The 18348-nt window shown below is 38.7% G+C and overlaps 2 protein-coding genes across 3 annotated transcripts in view; one reads left to right on the forward strand and one right to left on the reverse strand.

Annotated features, from left to right (window-relative positions):
- The window catches only part of LOC137240810 (serine-rich adhesin for platelets), a 99007-nt gene that overhangs the window by 72150 nt on the left and 8509 nt on the right, over positions 1 to 18348 (forward strand). The window lies entirely within an intron of this gene.
- Sec5 (secretory 5) overlaps positions 1 to 18348 on the reverse strand; it is a 43085-nt gene that overhangs the window by 1398 nt on the left and 23339 nt on the right. The window contains exons 5-7 of one of the 2 annotated variants that reach the window (XM_067767594.1): positions 7353 to 7500; positions 7129 to 7295; positions 6633 to 7072 (exon numbers count right to left, since the gene is read on the reverse strand). In XM_067767594.1, coding sequence (XP_067623695.1) covers positions 6633 to 7072; positions 7129 to 7295; positions 7353 to 7500 — 755 coding nt within the window. Of the gene's footprint in view, positions 1 to 6632; positions 7073 to 7128; positions 7501 to 18348 lie in introns of both variants that reach the window. The other variant, XM_067767593.1, reaches the window with a different exon arrangement.

Raw genomic sequence — 18348 nt, forward strand, 5'->3', positions numbered from 1 at the left:
TAACTTGCTTAACAACCAAACTGATTGATAGTTCAAATGAAACTCTACTATTCAAAATAATACTGCTATTGCTAGATATCGTCTTAATCGAAACTGATTGAGAACTCAAATCAAACTGAATTACTTTTTACTCGCTTGTGCCGCTTTTATAGTTTACGCTGCATATGTACATCTAGGCTCTTCTATTTTCAGAACTTACCAACTATTTCGAGTGTTTATAGTTCTCATATAGTTTCTATTTGTTTACAATTTTCTACTTTTCAGCGTCTCTCAGATGTATGTGAGTTTGTAGTTTACAGTCTCTCGCACACACATAGGCGTAAAAGTAAATGCATCTGTGTGTGACATCTCTCTGGGCTGCCTTATATATGTGTATACTTGATTTGATTATTGACGTAAATACTGCTTAGCATGGCCTTAGTGATGGTATAGCTTAGTGATGCTAATATCCGTGACACTGCCCTCCACCTAAGTCTGATCGTCCCGATCAGACAAATCTCCCGATCTAACTGCCGCTAGCATCTCCAAATGTACCTCTCTTCTAATCCGTGGTTTCCCAGTGGTTTGTATGCGGTAGATGGTATCACTGATCTTCTTCACAACTTTGTACGGGCCTTCCCAACTGCACCGAAATTTGGCTGGAACACCTTTCCGCCGGTGAGGGTTGTTTAACAGTACCAAATATCCTGCCAAGAAACCTTCCGAATTAAAGTTCTTGTCATGCCAGTGTTTCATCTTACTACTCGTTACCCTGAGCCGTTCCTTCACACTCTGTTGTTTGGTCAATGAACCACTTCGTAGAGCTTGCGCTGGACGGATTTGCTTTGCATAATCGGTATCGTTCCCACATTTCACAACAGTAGTGCGCTCCGGCTTGAAACTACCCTCGTATTCTTTCTCGGAAATTCGTTGCTTCGTTTTCCTGCGTCTTTTAGGTTTTGTCAATGTCAGTGTTTCTCTCGCAGGTACCTTTGATTTTGATTTATTTGGCCCATTCGATCTATCAACCTTTGCCTTTGACTTTCGTGGTCTTTGTCAAGTCTTTTCCACCAGTATCTGATTACTGCTGAACCCTTTTTCCAAACTAAAGTTAAGTGGTATGTCCTGATTCTTATAGCGCATAATTTTTCTCCGCATATCGATCCTGACGTCATGGTCAACCAAGAAGTCCACTCCCAATATGACTTCATCAACGATCTCCGCCACAACGAATTTGTGTAGAACCATGACTTTTCCAATTAATACCTCACATACCACTTCGCCTTGGACTTGATTATACTCGCCTGTGACCGTATGCAACCTTGCTCCAGGTAATGAATTTACTCTCCTGTAGACCAAATCAGATCGAATCAAGGAATGAGATGCCCCCGTATCTACAGTCAGTACACGCTCTTTACCATCCACATTCCCTCTGATGGTAAGACTGCTTGATTTCCTTCCAATCTGCGACACAGATATCACAGGACATTCAATAGCCGGGGCAAGTTTTCGTTCTTTACATCCGACACGCTCTTGCTCATTTCCGCCAGCTTTGCGTTTACGGCCACCCACATTGTTGGAACTATTAGGACCAAGATCGCAATGACGTGCAATGTGACCTGGGTTGCCGCACTTGAAACATTTAATAACTCCGGCATTCTTCTGTTGAGATCCCTTCAGTGCTTCCAAAATTGTGTCTATCCAATCTGGTCTTTCCACTTCCACACGATGAGCTTTGTATGCTGGTTTACTCAATAGCGACGCTGTTTCTTGAGTCAGTGCATAGGATACCGTTTCTGCGAATGTGGGTTTTGGGTTTGCATATGCCATATATAAAACTCTGGATTTTTACCCTCTCGGTGTACTCCACGGGTGCGTCCGCATTTGCCAAATGTGCCAACCTTTCAACATCCGAGGCAAACTCCTGCAAAGTCTCATTCGCTCTTTCGTGGCGGTTTTGCAACTCAATTTGGAATATCTGTTTTCTATGCTCGCTTCCATAACGTCGTTCTACAGCAGCCATGAATGCTTCATAATTGTTCCGCTCTCCTTCGGGAATCGTCTGTAGGATTTCCGCTGCTGGCCCCTTCAATGCCACGAACAGTGCAGCAACTTTATCTTCCGCATTCCAGTTGTTCACTGCTGCGGTCTTCTCAAACTGTAGCTTGAAGACCTGGAAAGGAACAGAACCGTCAAAAGATTGAGTTTTTACCTTCGTATTACTCGCTGAAGCAGCCGGCCGATTAAGTTTCAATTCCTGTATACGACCTCTGAACGCATCCACCTCTGCATCGAATTTTTCTTCAAACTGCGTTATTTTCTCGTCCATACGCGCTTCGAGTTTTGATGTTATACGCGCCTCTTGTTCTTTCAGTTGTGTTTCCATCTTTGATGTAATCTGTGTCGACATTTCTGAAATACGTGTCTCATGTGATTCCAGCTGGGATGCCATATATGTCTTCTGCTCTTCCAATTGTGATGTTATACGAGTTTCCTGCGATTCCAGTTGGGATATCATATACGTCTTCTGTTCTTCGATCTTCGATGTTATTCGTGTCTCTTGGGATTCCATCTGTGATGACATATACGTTTTCTGTTCTTCCAATTGTGATATTACTTGCGACGCCATTTCTGAAATGCGTACCTCCTGTGATTCTAGTTGGGATGATATTTGCGGCGACATTGATGTTACTGTCGATGTTTGAGCAGCTATTGCAGCCAATATCATGTTCAAGTCTGTGCTCGTAATTGTCTGCGATGTTTCGTTTTTCTCTTCAATTTTTGTTGTTGTCTCGTGCCCATCAGGATAAAAGACATACTCGTCCACATAAATTCCTTCTGCTTCCATTGCCTCTCGCAGCCGTGCCTGAAGTTCGAGTTTAACGCCGCTTGTATTCAATCCACGGCTCTCCAACTCCTTCTTCAGTTGCTGGATCTTAAATTCACTGAACTTTGCCATGTCCTTGTTGTCCTCCGGAATTTATTCCACAATCCCACTTCTGACACCAATTGTAACGAATTTACTTGCAAATCCTCTTATTTGCAATCTTCTGCCAATGTTCGTATCGCTAAATTGTTGAATAAATAACTCCAATTTTGAATAATGGAAAAATGGCCTTTATTAAAGTACTTCAGAATAACAGTTATACTTTGCAACGAATAACTTGCTTAACAACCAAACTGATTGATAGTTCAAATGAAACTCTACTATTCAAAATAATACTGCTATTGCTAGATATCGTCTTAATCGAAACTGATTGACAACTCAAATCAAACTGAATTACTTTTTACTCGCTTGTACCGCTTTTATAGTTTACGCTGCATATGTACATCTAGGCTCTTCTATTTCCAGAACTTACCAACTATTTCGAGTGTTTATAGTTCTCATATAGTTTATATTTGTTTACAATTTTCTACTTTTCAGCGTCTCTCAGATGTATGTACACACATAGGCGTAAAAGTAAATGCATCTGTGTGTGACATCTCTCTGGGCTGCCTTATATATGTGTATACTTGATTTGATTATTGACGTAAATACTGCTTAGCATGGCCTTAGTGATGGTATAGCTTAGTGATGCTAATATCCGTGACAATATCAAAATGATCTGGGCGAAAAAAGAAATTCATTTAGCCATGTCCGTCCGTCCGTCCGCCCGTCCGTCCGTAAACACGATAACTTGAGTAAATTTTGAGGTATCTTAATGAAATTTGGTATGTAAGTTGCTGGGCACTCATCTCAGATACAATAAACGAAATCGAACTATAACCACGCCCACTTTTTCGATATCGAAAATTTCGAAAAACCGAAAAAGTGCGATAATTCATTATCAAAGACGGATAAAGCAATTAAACTTGGTAGGTGGGTTGTCCTTGTGACGCAGAATAGAAAATTAGTAAAATTTTGGACAATGGGCGTGGCGCCGCCCACTTTAAAAAGAAGGTAATTTGAAAGTTTTTCAAGCTGTAATTTGGCAGTCGTTGAAGATATCATGATGAAATTTGGCAGCAACGTTACTCCTATTACTATATGTTTGCCAAATAAAAATTTGCAAAATCGGATAACGAACACACCCACTTTAAAAAAAAAAAAAATTTAAGTAAAATTTTAACAAAAAATTTAATATCCTTACAGTATATACGTAAATTATGTCAACATTCAACTCCAGTAATGATATGGTGCAACAAAATATAAAAATAAAAGAAAATTTCAAAATGACTCCGCACTTTTTCATTTAATTTGTCTAGAATACTTTTAATGCCATAAGTCGAACAAAAATTTACCAAACCTTGTGAAGTTTGGCAAGGGCATAGCTTCTATCCCGGTAAATTTTAAATCATTGACTTAAGAATGCTGTTTCTTCATTCTTTCATTCCTTGTTAAGGAATGTGGCTTAAAAGTCAACCCATTCTTCATTCAGTAGTGGGAAAAAAGGATGCACTCATGAACTCATTCGAGGAAAGAATGAAGTAATTGAATGAAACACAAACATTTTTCAACACAGAATAAGCATTCAAATGAATACAGCCTTTGCTGAGTGTGCACACACTTTTCTAGTACCAATCAGTTATGAAAAATGTCGTACATGCACAAAACCCGCTCAAATATCACATGGTTGCATTGAATTAAAGCCACTTCAAAATATCTACACACAAATTTAATTATTGTTCGTAATGACCAATTTTTTTCGATATTTAAATGGTAATAAAACACAAAGAAGTTAACTGGAAAAGTATTCTTATTGAAATTTTCTTTAAAATTTAATAATAAAAAAAGCAAATGACAAAGAGTTCAACATCCCTGTTCCGAAAATTGTCATCGTTCTAAATAAGTGTTGCCAATGTGGCATATAAAAGGCTTGCAGGAAAAAGTACTAATCTACATTTGAACGTCCTCAATTGTTGATTAAACAAATGAAATATATATATTCTTCCTAGCGGTTTATGGTCAAATGCTGTATAGATAATGGCTTGTGAGTTTCCAAATTGCAACAGCAATATACTATTTTTCTCTATTTTCTAATTAAATATTCTTCTAAACACAATAGTTTGTAATTACAGTCATTTAAAGTAGGCTCTATAGGTAGTTGTAGCTTTACTGATAGCAAAGAAAATTAACTTTGAATACAAATCTGCCCAAGTAAGAGACTAATGAACCTTCTCAATCACTCGGGTCCTATATTTATATTCCGTCAAACACTGTCAAAACATCAGCTGTAAAAAACTGTAATCCGATGGAGCCAGTCAATCTCTTTATGGGGAGGGAAATTAATAACCTCTGAAGAGTTTCTCCCAATGAAACATTTTTTTTTTCGTGGCACATATGAAGGAAAACTGGGAAGGTGACTCAGGTGAATAGAAAAAGCCTGAATCGCTGTAGGACGATGCCATGGAATTAGACATATATTTACCGAAATTCTCGGAATTAGGAAGCTCCAACGAAATCGCCGATAGACCTATGTACTTTGATGTACATATTTAAATTTAAACGACTTAAACTCAAGTATCTGTTTTCGTTATATTATCGGCAAAAAATATCCACAATTTACTCTATTTGGTCAATGCACAATGTGTTCATTTACAATATCCATTTTACTACAATAGCAAAATAAGTAGAACATATAGAACCATTTTGACATATAGCAAGAAAGCCATAGATTGTCTTTGCGAAGTTTAAAGAGAAACTGAAAAGAAAGAAATATTTACTGGCATATTTCGATGATTTAAGCTGCAGACATTGGTGCTTTATAGGTAACCGTATCGGTAACCTCATAACAGCTGATTCGACCAACCTTATGAGAATCAATGCAATCGATTATTGGTGCCGCTAAGGTCGTAACCGTATCGTAGCCAACCAATTGGTTTTTGGTTTACCATCGTAACGATAAACAGCTGATTACGTTAGGGATACGACTACAGCGATACGACAAACGGCACCAATGACTACAGCTTTAAGGCAACTGCAGTTTCACCGTGTGATTCGCGGTTCGAAGTGAAGCCTTTGATAACATTCGAAATTGACTGATGATGATTATGTGGCGGTTTTCGAAATGTTAAAATCGCACTATGCCAGTAAATTTTACTTTCTTTTCAAAAATAATGATTGAATATTCAATTATTATAAGCCGGTGTTAAGCTCATGAATTCTTAAATATTAAACTACTTGAATAATTAGAAGGGGCTATTATTTCTATTGATAAATTTTACGCCTTTTTTGCACCCAACTCCCAAATTGATTTAACATATCTGATGGCAATGAAAGTATACAAAAAAAGAACCCTAGGGAAAAAGTATTTAGTACTGAATGGAGAAAAAGTGTGCATTCATTTCAAGTTTACATTCGTTAAAGATTGGGAATGGTTCCAACATTCTCACTCTATATTGAATTATATTTTACCATTCAATAACACACACACTGTAGATTTTGAGCCATTCAGGAATGGAGATTTATAATATGCAACCAATAAATCACAATTTTTTAAAAGAATGCTGAGAGAATGCACACTCAATTGATTCAATCTTTTTACAGCTCTGATATGTAATGTTCGGTTACACCCGAACTTAGCCTTCCTTACTTGTTGCTCTATGCATAGTTTGAGGATTTTCTTCAACTACAAGAACTGACTACCGTCCACTAATTTAAAAGATCCGCATACCTTATCTCTGGATTCATGCAGGCATTTTGCGCTTCATCCAATGTTTCTATCAGCAGTTTCTCTAAACAATTCGGCAACATTGTCGCGCCAGGAAAATCTTCAACATCCATATCCCATGTCTCCTCATCACCCAATTTCTTGCAGCGATCGCTGGCGCGTTTAAATGTTATTGAAAAACAGAAAATACGTATTTCATCGATTAATTTCTGTATAATATCCAATGCCTCAGATGGTAAATCTAAGCGTATTAGCGTAGCATAAGTTATGCGCGTATAACGTAAACATTGTGAAATCCATGGTAAGAACTGATGTGTTGCCGACGATGAGCCAATAGGCCAGGCTAAACCGGTAGTTTGACGTAAAGCGCGCAAATCTGAGGCGATTAATATAGCGACACGCAGGTAAGCGCAAAATTTCTCAATCGCATTTAAGACCATGCGCTATTCAAAACATCAAATGTTACAAACATTAAATCAATACTTAAAGTTGTTAGTACCTTAAAATCGCCTGGTTTTGGATCGTGCGCTCCACGCAGTTCTCCAGTAAAATATAACTGTCCCAAACGCCATAAATCTGGTAGCTGTGATGCCGCAATATCGCATATTTCTTCACAAAATAAGACGCGACTGTGCGGCTGATTAGAACTATCGCGGTTTTTGGTTTCTGTAACAAAATTTGTTAATTTTTTTTTTTTCAGAGAGAATAAATTTGAGATCATACTCTCTTGAGCTGCCGAGTCCTTAGATGCATATTGCTCGAATGTTTGTTTAAATGTGCACTCCAAATATTTTGCGCGTGCTTCAATAGCATCCCAAGCCGGATCAGCATTGCGCATGCGATCTCCGATTGTAGTGCCACTTTGTTGGGCCTGAAAAAAGAAAAGCCATGTACATTTAATTTATAATGTAATAAATTAATTTAATATAACAAGTGCCTTATCAGTTCCACGTTCTTACTGAATTTCTCTGTTACAAGATTTTAACAAGTCATGAACCTGTTGTTGTTATAATAACGATAAAGACAATCGACACTGATGATGGCACAACGCCGTAACCGGTTTGTCTCAAAACCAAATTTGACAAGGGATGACGGAAAATCGTTCCAATATACATCACAATCCCCGAGGTTTTTCGGGGGTGTCGATGTTGATGATCTTTTGCCGTATACAGATCCGGTACGTTCCGGTAACAAGCACCATTAAGGTACTTGCCCGACCATTTCGGGAACGATTAATTTGACCACATTAAACCTTCTAGGCCAAAGAGACCGGCCCTAATAGTGGATGAGATTCGAATCTGGCACAGAACTGTTCGTGTTGCGATAAGAACACTGCCCGACTATCATCAATATCCTCTAACGGGAGTCCAAGGAAACTTGCTGTTTCAACAGGGGTCGACCATAATGTGAGGGGTATTAGAGGCGTTGGTTCCACATTACAATTAAAGAGATGGTTGGTGTCATGTGTTGACACATTGCAAGCGGGGCATACATTTTGTATGTCCGGGTTGATTCTGGATAGCTAAGAGTTTAACCTCTAACAGTATCCAGATCGAAGTTGAGCTAGAGTGACTCGCGTTTCCCTGGGGAGTGTGCGTTCCTCTTCCGCAAGTTTTGGGTACTGTTCTTTGAGTACTGCATTCACCGGGCAATTCTTGGCATAAAGGTCCGATGCCTGTTTGTGGAGTTCACTGAGGACCTGCTTGTGTTTTTTTGCTTCATACGGCTGAGTTGTCAGGTGCCGTATTTCCTCATAATGCTTGCGGAGATGACTCCAGAGGCTGTTAAAGAAACAGTATTCGCCACTCGTGTATGCTGATGACATTGATATCATCGGCCTAAACACCCGCACCGTTAGTTCTGCTTACTCCAAACTGGAAAAAGAAGCGGTAAATATGGGTTTGTTAGTGAATGAGGACAAAACGAATTATCTGATTTCATCGAGCAAAGAGTCAGCGCATATGCGCCTTGGCAACCACGCTACTTTCGGCAACCATACTTTCGAATTAATAAAAGTCCTTATTTGGGAACCAGCTTCAACACTAGCAACAACATCAGCACTGAAATCCAGCGAAGAATCAATCTTGCCAATAAATGCTACTTTGGACTAGGTAGGCAATTGAAAAGTAAAGTCCTCTCTCGGAAAACGAAAATCATACTCTACAAGTCACTTATCGTACCCGTCCTGCTATATGGTGTAGAAGCATGGACCATGACAACAGCAGATGAAGCGGCTCTGGTAGTGTTCGAGAGAAGTTTTTCGAAAGATTTATGGACTTATGGACCTCAAGACAACAACATAGTCCAGCGAATTAAAACGAAGCGGCTGCGCTGGCCAGGCCATGTTATGCGAATGAAAGATGATTTCTATCGGAATCCGCCTATGGAAGCAGAGGTAGAGGGCGGCCCCCACTCCGTTGGAAGGATCAGGTGGAAAACGATTTAAACTCCCTTAGTGTGACCAATTGGCGCCGGTTGGCAGAGGACCGACTGGTGAGCTGATGTCATATCATGAGAAGTGGTAGGATGTGATGAAAGTAGTTTTTTTTTTATTTTTTTTATGTACACAAAGACCGAACTACTTTTAAGCCAAATAATAAGTATATTCATCAAAATACTTGTAATTTATCCATTTATTACAAATGGATCATTCTTTGTGTGGAGTAACCATCAGTCAGTAAAGAAAAGTAATTCAAAATTCTTACAATTAACGATCTTAGCCTAAATAACATGAACAAAAAGTATGGCACAAATATTAAAAATCTTCATGGATATCTGACTTGTCCGCATAAGTTTCATTGAATTTTGAGATCCATGCCGCTATAGTGGCATCGGTGATAGTTATACTTCTTAGCAATGTCTTTCTTTGTGCTATTGGTATTAGGTCGCTACGGTATGCGACGATTGCATAACTCAGAACATGGTCCAGCACAGATCTTCCCTGTGGTATTTTGAATTTCAGAGTTGTTGCCTCCACTACTGAATATGCTAACATTGCTTTGATCATGCCTTCCTTTTGGGGATGATCCTGTGATATGAGGCTATAAAAATACCCTCCACACATTTCCTTGGGAAAGTCAGTATACCCATTGATACACATGTCTTGCGGTAACACAGGTCTTGACGGATTCGTTGCCTTATTCATGTATTGGAAAGCGAAATCTGGAAAGCTGTTGACAACTCTGGGCAGCGTGATGCTTTTATTATCACTCAACACCGCTGTCCTCTTAATATCATATTTTCCGATCAATCCATCCAATCTTGCGATCATTTCTGGTTTCGATTTCAATCTCTTTTTGTCTATAACAGATGGGCCTCGGGTTAGGCACAAAACAACCATAAATGCAATGTCTTCAGCTAAAGTTACCACGTTGGTTTCCTTTCTGACTAAAGCATTCCTGACTTCATTGGGGTCAAATCCCATGGTGTAGCGTGCAATAACGTACAGAAAGCTATAAAATGTTTATGTGATAATAATTTTATTTCACCCACTTTCTAAAAACAATCTTGTTAATAACTTTCAAAATGAAAATTTTTGAAATATAAAAATTGAAAATAAATACTTAGACAACTTGATAAATATTAAAACCATTAAAAGTGGTACAGGAGTTAAGTTGTAATAAAGTTAAAAATCAGAGTAAAACAATAAAAGTACCCTCCATTACTCCCCCTTCCAAAAATTAATTGCTCAATAAATTAAATCTAACCTTTTTCTTTTTATACTCAGCTAAGCAGAGCTCACAGAGTATATTAATTTTGTTCGCATAACGGTAACATAACATAACGTAACAGCATAAACTAATCGAGATAGATATAGACTTCTATATATCAAAATGATCTGGGTGAAAAAAGAACTTCATTTAGCCATGTCCGTCCGCCCGTCTGTCCGTAAACACGATAACTTGAGTAAATTTTGAGGTGTCTTAATGATATTTGGTATGTAAGTTCCTGGGCACTCATCTCAGATCGCTATTTGAAATGAACGAAATCGGACTATAACCACGCCCACTTTCTCGATATCGAAAATTTCGAAAAACCGAAAAAGTGCGATAATTCATTACTAAAGACGGCTAAAGCGATGAAACTTGGTAGGTGGGTTGACCTTATGACGCACAATAGAAAATTAGTAAAATTTTGGACAATGGGCGTGGCACCGCCTACTTTTAAAAGAAGGTAATTGAAAAGTTTTGCAAGCTGTAATTTGGCAGTCGTTGAAGATATCATAATGAAATTTGACAGGATCGTTACTCCTATTACTATATGTGTGCTAAATAAAAATTAGCAAAATCGGATGACGAACACACCCACTTTTTAAAAAAAAATTTTAAAAGTCAAATTTTAACAAAAAAGTTAATATCTTTACAGTATATAAGTAAATTATGTCAACATTCATCTCCAGTAATGATATGGTGCAACAAAATACAAGAATAAAAGAAAATTTCAAAATGGGCGTGGCTCCGCCCTTTTTCATTTAGTTTGTCTAGAATACATTTAGTGCCATAACTCGAACAAAAATTTACCAATGCTTGCTCAATTTGGTAGGGGCATAGATCCTTTGACGATAACTGTTTCTGTGAAAATGAGGGAAATCGTTTGAAACCACGCCCAGTTTTTATACACAGTCGACCGTCTGTCCTTCCGCTCGACCGTTAACACGATAACTTGAACAAAAATCGATATATCTTTACTAAACTCAGTTCACGTAATTATCTGAACTCACTTTATCTTGGTATTAAAAATGGGCGAAATCCGACTATGACCACGCCCACTTTTTCGATATCGAAAATTTCGATAAATTAAAAAAAATGTCATAATTCTATACCAAATACGAAAAAAGGATGAAACATTGTGATTGGATTGGTTTTTTGACGCAAAATATAACTTTGGAAAAAACTTTGTAAAATGGGTGTGACACCCACCATATTAAGTAGAAGAAAATGAAAAAGTTCTGCAGGGCGAAATCAAAAGCCCTTGGAATCATGGCAGGAATACTGTTCGTGGTATTACATAATTCAATAAATAAGCGGTGCCCGACAGATGATGTTCTGGGTCACTCTGGTCCATATTTTGGTCGATATCTCGAAAACGCCTGCACATATACAATACAATATATATATACTCCCATATCGTACAAACACATTCTAGAGTCACCCCTGGTCCATCTTTATGGCGATATCTCGAAAAGGCGTCCGCCTATAGAACTATGGCTCACTCCCTTTAAAATACTCTTTAATACCTACCATTTGATACCCATGTCATACAAACACATTCCAGGGTTATCCTAGGTTCATTTTCGTACATGGTGATTTTCCCTTATTTTGTCTCTAAAGCGCTCAGCTGAGTATGTAATGTTCGGTTACACCCCAACTTAGTTTTTGTTGTTGCTTTGGGGAGTGTTATCGATGTGATGGTCCTTTGTCGGATACAGATGCGATACGCTCCGGTAACACAGCACCATTAAGGTGCTGGCCCGACCATCTCGGGAACGATTTATATGGCCACATTGAACCTTCAGGCCATCCCTCCCTCCCCACCCCCAAGTTCCATGAGGAGCTTGGGGTCGCCAGAGCCTCGTCTGTTAGTGAAACGGGATTCGCCGCTCGAAGGTGAGGTTGACAATTGGGTTGGAGAAGCTATATATTGCGCTACACAACCCCTTGAATCCCACCCGAACTTAGTCTTCCTTAATTGTTAAATGTAGGTACGTCAGTGTAATTGATAGTGTTAAAAGTTGAAGCCCTTTCAATTGTTGCTGGCTTCCATCTGTCAACATGAATAGGTCTTTTCCTCATCATTTATTTCGATTTTAAAATATTTCTTATCTTTTTCAACAATCCTGTAAGGTCCTTTATACGGTTGTTGAAGGGGCCTTTTATTAATAATTCGTACAAACACAAATTTACAATTTTGTAAATCTTTCGGAACATATATACCAGTGTCTAAGTTTTGATGATGTTTCACATCTGAACTAAGATTTCTTAAACCTTCGCGTAATCTTTTCAAAATTTCATTTGAAGAAAAAGGTTCAGTAGTTGAAACAACTAATTCAGCGAAATATCTTCTCGATCGCAATCCTAACAGAACAATAGGTAACTCTTCATACCAATTTCTGCAGTTTTGGCTACTTTGAATTTATTAGCATCTAAACGCCTTGGTTTAGAGTATGGAAGATTTCCGTCAGTAACTAGCCTATGAACTGTTGAATGTTTAACTGGGTGCGAATAATCTGGTTCAGCAAACAGTGAAGGAAACTCTTTTAACAGCTTAGTATATTTGTTATCAACAACAAACACTTTCGGAAGCGAAACATTACAAGCGCATGAAATTGTATTAACTGAAAGATTTGTTACTGGGTCAATCAAAAGTTTACAACTGATGTGAACTAAAAGACCATATTTGGATAGAAAATCAGCACCACTGTTGTTGTTGTTGTTATTGCAGGTGTTGTTGTTGTTGTTGTTGTTGTTGTTGTTGTTGTTGTTGTAGGGATAAGGACACTCCCCGAAGGCCTTGGGGAGTGTTATCGATGTTGATTGTCCTTTGCCGGATGCAGATCCGGTACGTTCCGTTAACAAGAACCATAAAGGTATTAACCCGACCATCTCGGGAACGATTTGGTATGACCACATTAAACCTTCTAGACCATACCGCCCTCCCACCCCCTAGATCCATCAGGGGTTCGGCGTTGACAGAGCCTCGGCTGTTAATGAAACAGGATTCGCCACGGGTAGGTGAGGTTGCCAATTGGGTTAGAGAAGCTATATATTGCGCTGGCAACCCCTTGAAAGGCTTGCGCTACACAACCTCTTGAATCAATTTAGTACTTTAGTCGCTTCTTACGACAGGCTTACCTACCGCGGGTATATTCTAAGCCCCCTAACTCACTAATTTCTTTCGCTATATCAGCTATCAAAAATGTTAACGGAAACTCACGACGTAAAACCAAATTGACGTTTAAAAGTTTTCTACCATACGTTGAAATCGTTGAACCATTAGCTGCAGCCTGCAGTAGGAATTAAATCTGATGAACGTTTTGTGAAAGGAAATTTTATCACTGGAAGCACCGATATTTCCGCCCCACTATCAATTAAAAAATTCAATTTGTTTGCTTTATCAAAAATAAATAAGCGACATGTAGAAATGTCTAAATTTCCGTTGTTTGTCGCCGCAACAACGAATGATTTCAGTTTGACGACTTACTATTTTTAGAAAAAGCACAAGGCTACTCCCCTTTCTGAGCTTTTTCTCCAAATTTATAATGAAGTCTACATAACCAATTTGTATTACACTGAGATTTTGAACGATGCCTAAAATGACTTCTATAATAATCATTCCTATTATATGTCCTAGATCCCGAATTTTGACTGACTTCTTGCCTCAAAGAATCCAATTCTAGTGAGAGTTTTTGAAAATTTTCACACATCTTACTTACTTACTTAATTGACGCTTAACCGTCTAAACGGTTATGGCCCTCCAACAAGACGTGCCAGTCGCTCCTTCGCTCCGCCAACCGGCGCCAATTGGTCACACCAAGGGAGTTTAAATCGTTTTCCACCTGGTCCTTCCAACAGAGTGGGGGCCGCCCTCTACCTCTGCTTCCATAGGCGGGTTCCGATAGAAACACTTTCTTGGCCGGAGCATCATCATTCATTCGCATAACATGGCCTAGCCAGCGCAGCCGCTGCGTTTTAATTCGCTGGACTATGTTGATGTCTGCGTATAGCTCGTACAGCTCATCATTAAATCTTCTTCGGTAGTCGCCATCGCCAACGCGTAGAGGTCCATAAATCTTTCGAAGAACTTTTCTCTCGAACACTCCCAAAGCCGCTTCATCTGCTGTTGCCATGGTACATGCTTCTGCCCCATATAGCAGACGGGTACGATAAGTGACTTGTAGAGTATGATTTTCGTTCGCCGAGAGAGGACTTTACTTATCAATTGCCTACCTAGTCCAAAGTAGCATTTGTTGGCAAGATTGATTCTTCGCTGTATTTCAGTGCTGATGTTGTTGCTAGTGTTGATGCTGGTTCCCAAATAAACGAAGTCTTTTACTATTTCGAAATTATGGCTGCCAACAGTAGCGTGGTTGCCAAGGCGCGTATGCGCTGACTCTTTGCTGGATGACAGCAGGTACTTCGTTTTGTCCTCATAGTTACCAGTCATATAAATGTATATTTGTAGTTTGTAGCTATATGCGGGTGTATATGTGAGTACTACTTCGGCTGATGATTACATGTGTTTGTGAGTATTTCTCCGCTGCCTTGTATGTATGCGTGTACATGATGATTGATTTATTTACGTACATACGGCTGCTTAGTATCAGCTTAGAGATGGTAATATTCGTCACAATATGAAATTAAGAAATCAGGCATCAAATAACCAAGTTCAGCTGTATTTGCAAGGATACAAAAATTTAAAAACATTTTTTCAAGACCCTCTCAACATAGAATTTTTGAAATTTAGGAGCAAACTGTTGCAATTTTTTTTCGACCCAGTCTAATCTGATATATATTTAGTTTTGTTTTATTTCGAAAACCATTTTTGCAGTGTTTCGATTTACGTTAAAAGTGAGCATATTTTGGCTTTCGTTTCGAGTCCAGGCAATGGTTTTTCGTATTGCTTCATTTTATCCTTTAAGGTTTCACTCATATTCCATGTGGATGTTTTATGATCACGGGTGGGAAAATTGTATGAAATATTTTATCTTTTTTGAAGCATTCTGATAAACCCAGCTGGAGATTTCAGAGTCTAATAGACAAGTTGAAGCACGTAACATGGGATTCAAGCTTGTTACCGGAACGTACTGGGTCTATATCCGCCTAGGGACCATAAACATCGATAACACACCCCAAAACCTTCGGGGAGTGCTTTTATCTCTATTTAATAATTTATGCCTACTCATTACTAACAATTTTTTCTAAGTACTTGTCACGGGTGAGACATTCTTCATGATTGAATAAACCAATGCAAGTAAGACGGATATGGCCTTGTTTAATAAGAGGCACAAGGTCCCAAATTGGACCAGGCCTAAGCCAGATGGGGTGACCCTGAAGAAGAAACCTTGCACAAAATATCTAGTAATCATTCTAGACAGTAAGTTGTCGTGGAAGCTCAACGTGAAGGAAAGAGTGAAGAAGGCCTCGACGGCAATTTATGCACGTAAAAGAATGCTGGATTGTACTTGGGGTTAATCGCCCTCTCTCAATGGGTTTTTACAGCGATTATAAGGTCTATCCTATACTATGGAGTGCTTGTTTGGTAGACAGTCACGAAAAAGAACCTACCTCAAAAAATTATAGAGGGTATGTAGGATATCAATTCTTAGCATCAAACAATCCCGACGGCTGCACTGTATGCCATTCTGCACGCTCCGCCTGTAGACCTGGTGACAAATTACATAGCGTTAACAACTGCAACAAGGCTCAGCGACTCGGGGCCGCTTCCCCCCAGCGGGTTAGGGGGTTAGAATATGCCCACGGTAGGTATGCCTGTCGTAAGAGGCGACTAAAAGGCGGTATGGCCTAGAAGGTTGTTGTTGTTGTTGTGCCTAGAAGGTCGCATGTGGTCATAACAAATCGTTCCCGAGATGGTCGGGTTTGGTACCGGAACGTACCGGATCTGCATCCGGCGAAGGACCATCAACTCGATAACACTCCCCAAGGCCTTCGGGGAGAGTCCTTATCGCTACAACATCAACAACAACTCGGGCCGCTTTGAGCGCAGATCATACGGCCATAGTAGTATAGCGTCATCAATTACAGGACGAACAGACTACATGATTCCGCATATGTGCTTCGAAGGGGCTCTTAGAGACACAATAGTGGTAGATGGTTGGCGCAAGGGTGCTCACGAGGTGCGTGTATCTCACACGTGTCACGGATGTTTCCAAAGTAGTGAAAGTAATAGGGTCTGCGGTATACTGTGCTGATTCGGAAAGAAACGGATCCTACAAGCTGCCAGATCACTGTAGCGTTTTTCAGGCGGAAGTAGTAGCCGTAACCAAAGCAGTAGAAACACTGCAAAAAAATACTCATAACGGGTCTTCTGACTGGACACTGCCTTCTAACATAACCTTTCATAATTTACTTATTGGTTGCAAATTGGTTTTTTATTTTCTGCAGTTTTAAATTTTTTTCGGTATTTCTGTAGCAAAAGTTCAAAATCGTAAAACATTCAATGTCCAAGTGGCAAAATTAAATAAGAATACTGCTTTTAAAATAAAATACATTTTTTGTTGCTTAACAATTTTTACTCGTCTTTTTACATGTTTTACTTCACTGTGCGAATTACTTTGAAAAGTTTGCGTACCTATGCTATGCTGAAGATTGATAAGTGCGCCGTTGCGTTGGCACACAAAAAAATTATTTAAATACTCAGATCATTTGGCCACAAGTTATTCAAAAAGGTGGGTGGTGCAAGAGGATTACAGTCTTTATTTCAAACACAAAAAACAAGTTGGAGAGCATACTTTGATCTTTATTTTGAAAATCGTTTGACATGTCTGGAATTTGTTACATCTTTAACATTGGTGACCTGTTTGTCATACTGTTCTTGAAAATAAATTCTTGCAAAAAAAATATATACATACATATAAAAATAAATTGTACGAAAATTTAACACATTCAAGTTTCCACGGGAAACTGAATCTTTGTGCGACAAAAATATATAAAACGAGCCAGACCCGTGCGCATCTTGCGCAACCAATATAAAAGTCTCTTATCAAATATCAACAGAAATCAGCTCTTCTATCAATCAGTTAAAGCTTTCAGCATGCGCTGCCATCGGGCGTATGGTAGCAACTGTCGGTAATGCAGTGTAAATATTCAAAATAGTGCCATAGTACAAATAGATTTCTTTGTGTGCTCACAATCGTTTATTTTTAACAAATTATTTTAATAAATATAGCTAAACAAAAGCACTTCCACCAAAATTGCCCAAAAGCTCGCTAATAGCCCGAATATCTATCTCTACAGCCAAACTTTATGTATAGATTTGGATTCAAAATAAGAGCGCAAAAGGAACCGTACATAAAAACAGGAATTAGAAATAATATATACGAGCCGGACCCGTGCACATCTTGCGCTACCAATATAAAGTTCTTATCAAATATCAACAGAAATCAGCTGTTCCATCAATCAATTAAAACTTACAGCATAGTAGTGTGGTAAATGAATACATTTTGCTATACTGAATATTTGAGTTACTTATTCGACAGTTCAGCGATTCGTAAGGTAACAAAAGGTGCAGAGTAATCAATAATTTCCTGAAATTCACTACAGTATATTAGAAAAGGTTAGAGAAAAAACGTTTAAAAAAGTGAATTAAAGATATATATTGTTAACAACACAACACTTTGTGGTGCTGTACTCTATAAAAACCAAAAAAATTGTGAATTTCATCCCCAAAAAGTGTTGAAAAAAACTAAAATTAAAATTTAAATTATAACAAGTAAGAAAGGCTAAGTTCGGGTGTAACCGAACATTACATATCTACTCTGCTGAGAGCTTGGAGACAAAATAAGGGAAAATCACCATTTAGGAAAATGAACCTAGGGCAGCCCTGGAATGTGTTTGTATGACATGGATATCAAATGGAAGGTATTAAAGAGTATTTTAAAAGGGAGTGGGCCATAGTTCTGTAGGTGGACGCGTTTTCGAGATATCGCCATAAAGTTGGACCAGGGGTGGTGACTCTAAAATGTTTTTGTACGATATAGATA

The sequence above is a fragment of the Eurosta solidaginis genome, chromosome 2 (genome assembly GCF_040869045.1).
Source record: "Eurosta solidaginis isolate ZX-2024a chromosome 2, ASM4086904v1, whole genome shotgun sequence".
Taxonomy (NCBI): Eukaryota; Metazoa; Arthropoda; class Insecta; order Diptera; family Tephritidae; genus Eurosta; species Eurosta solidaginis.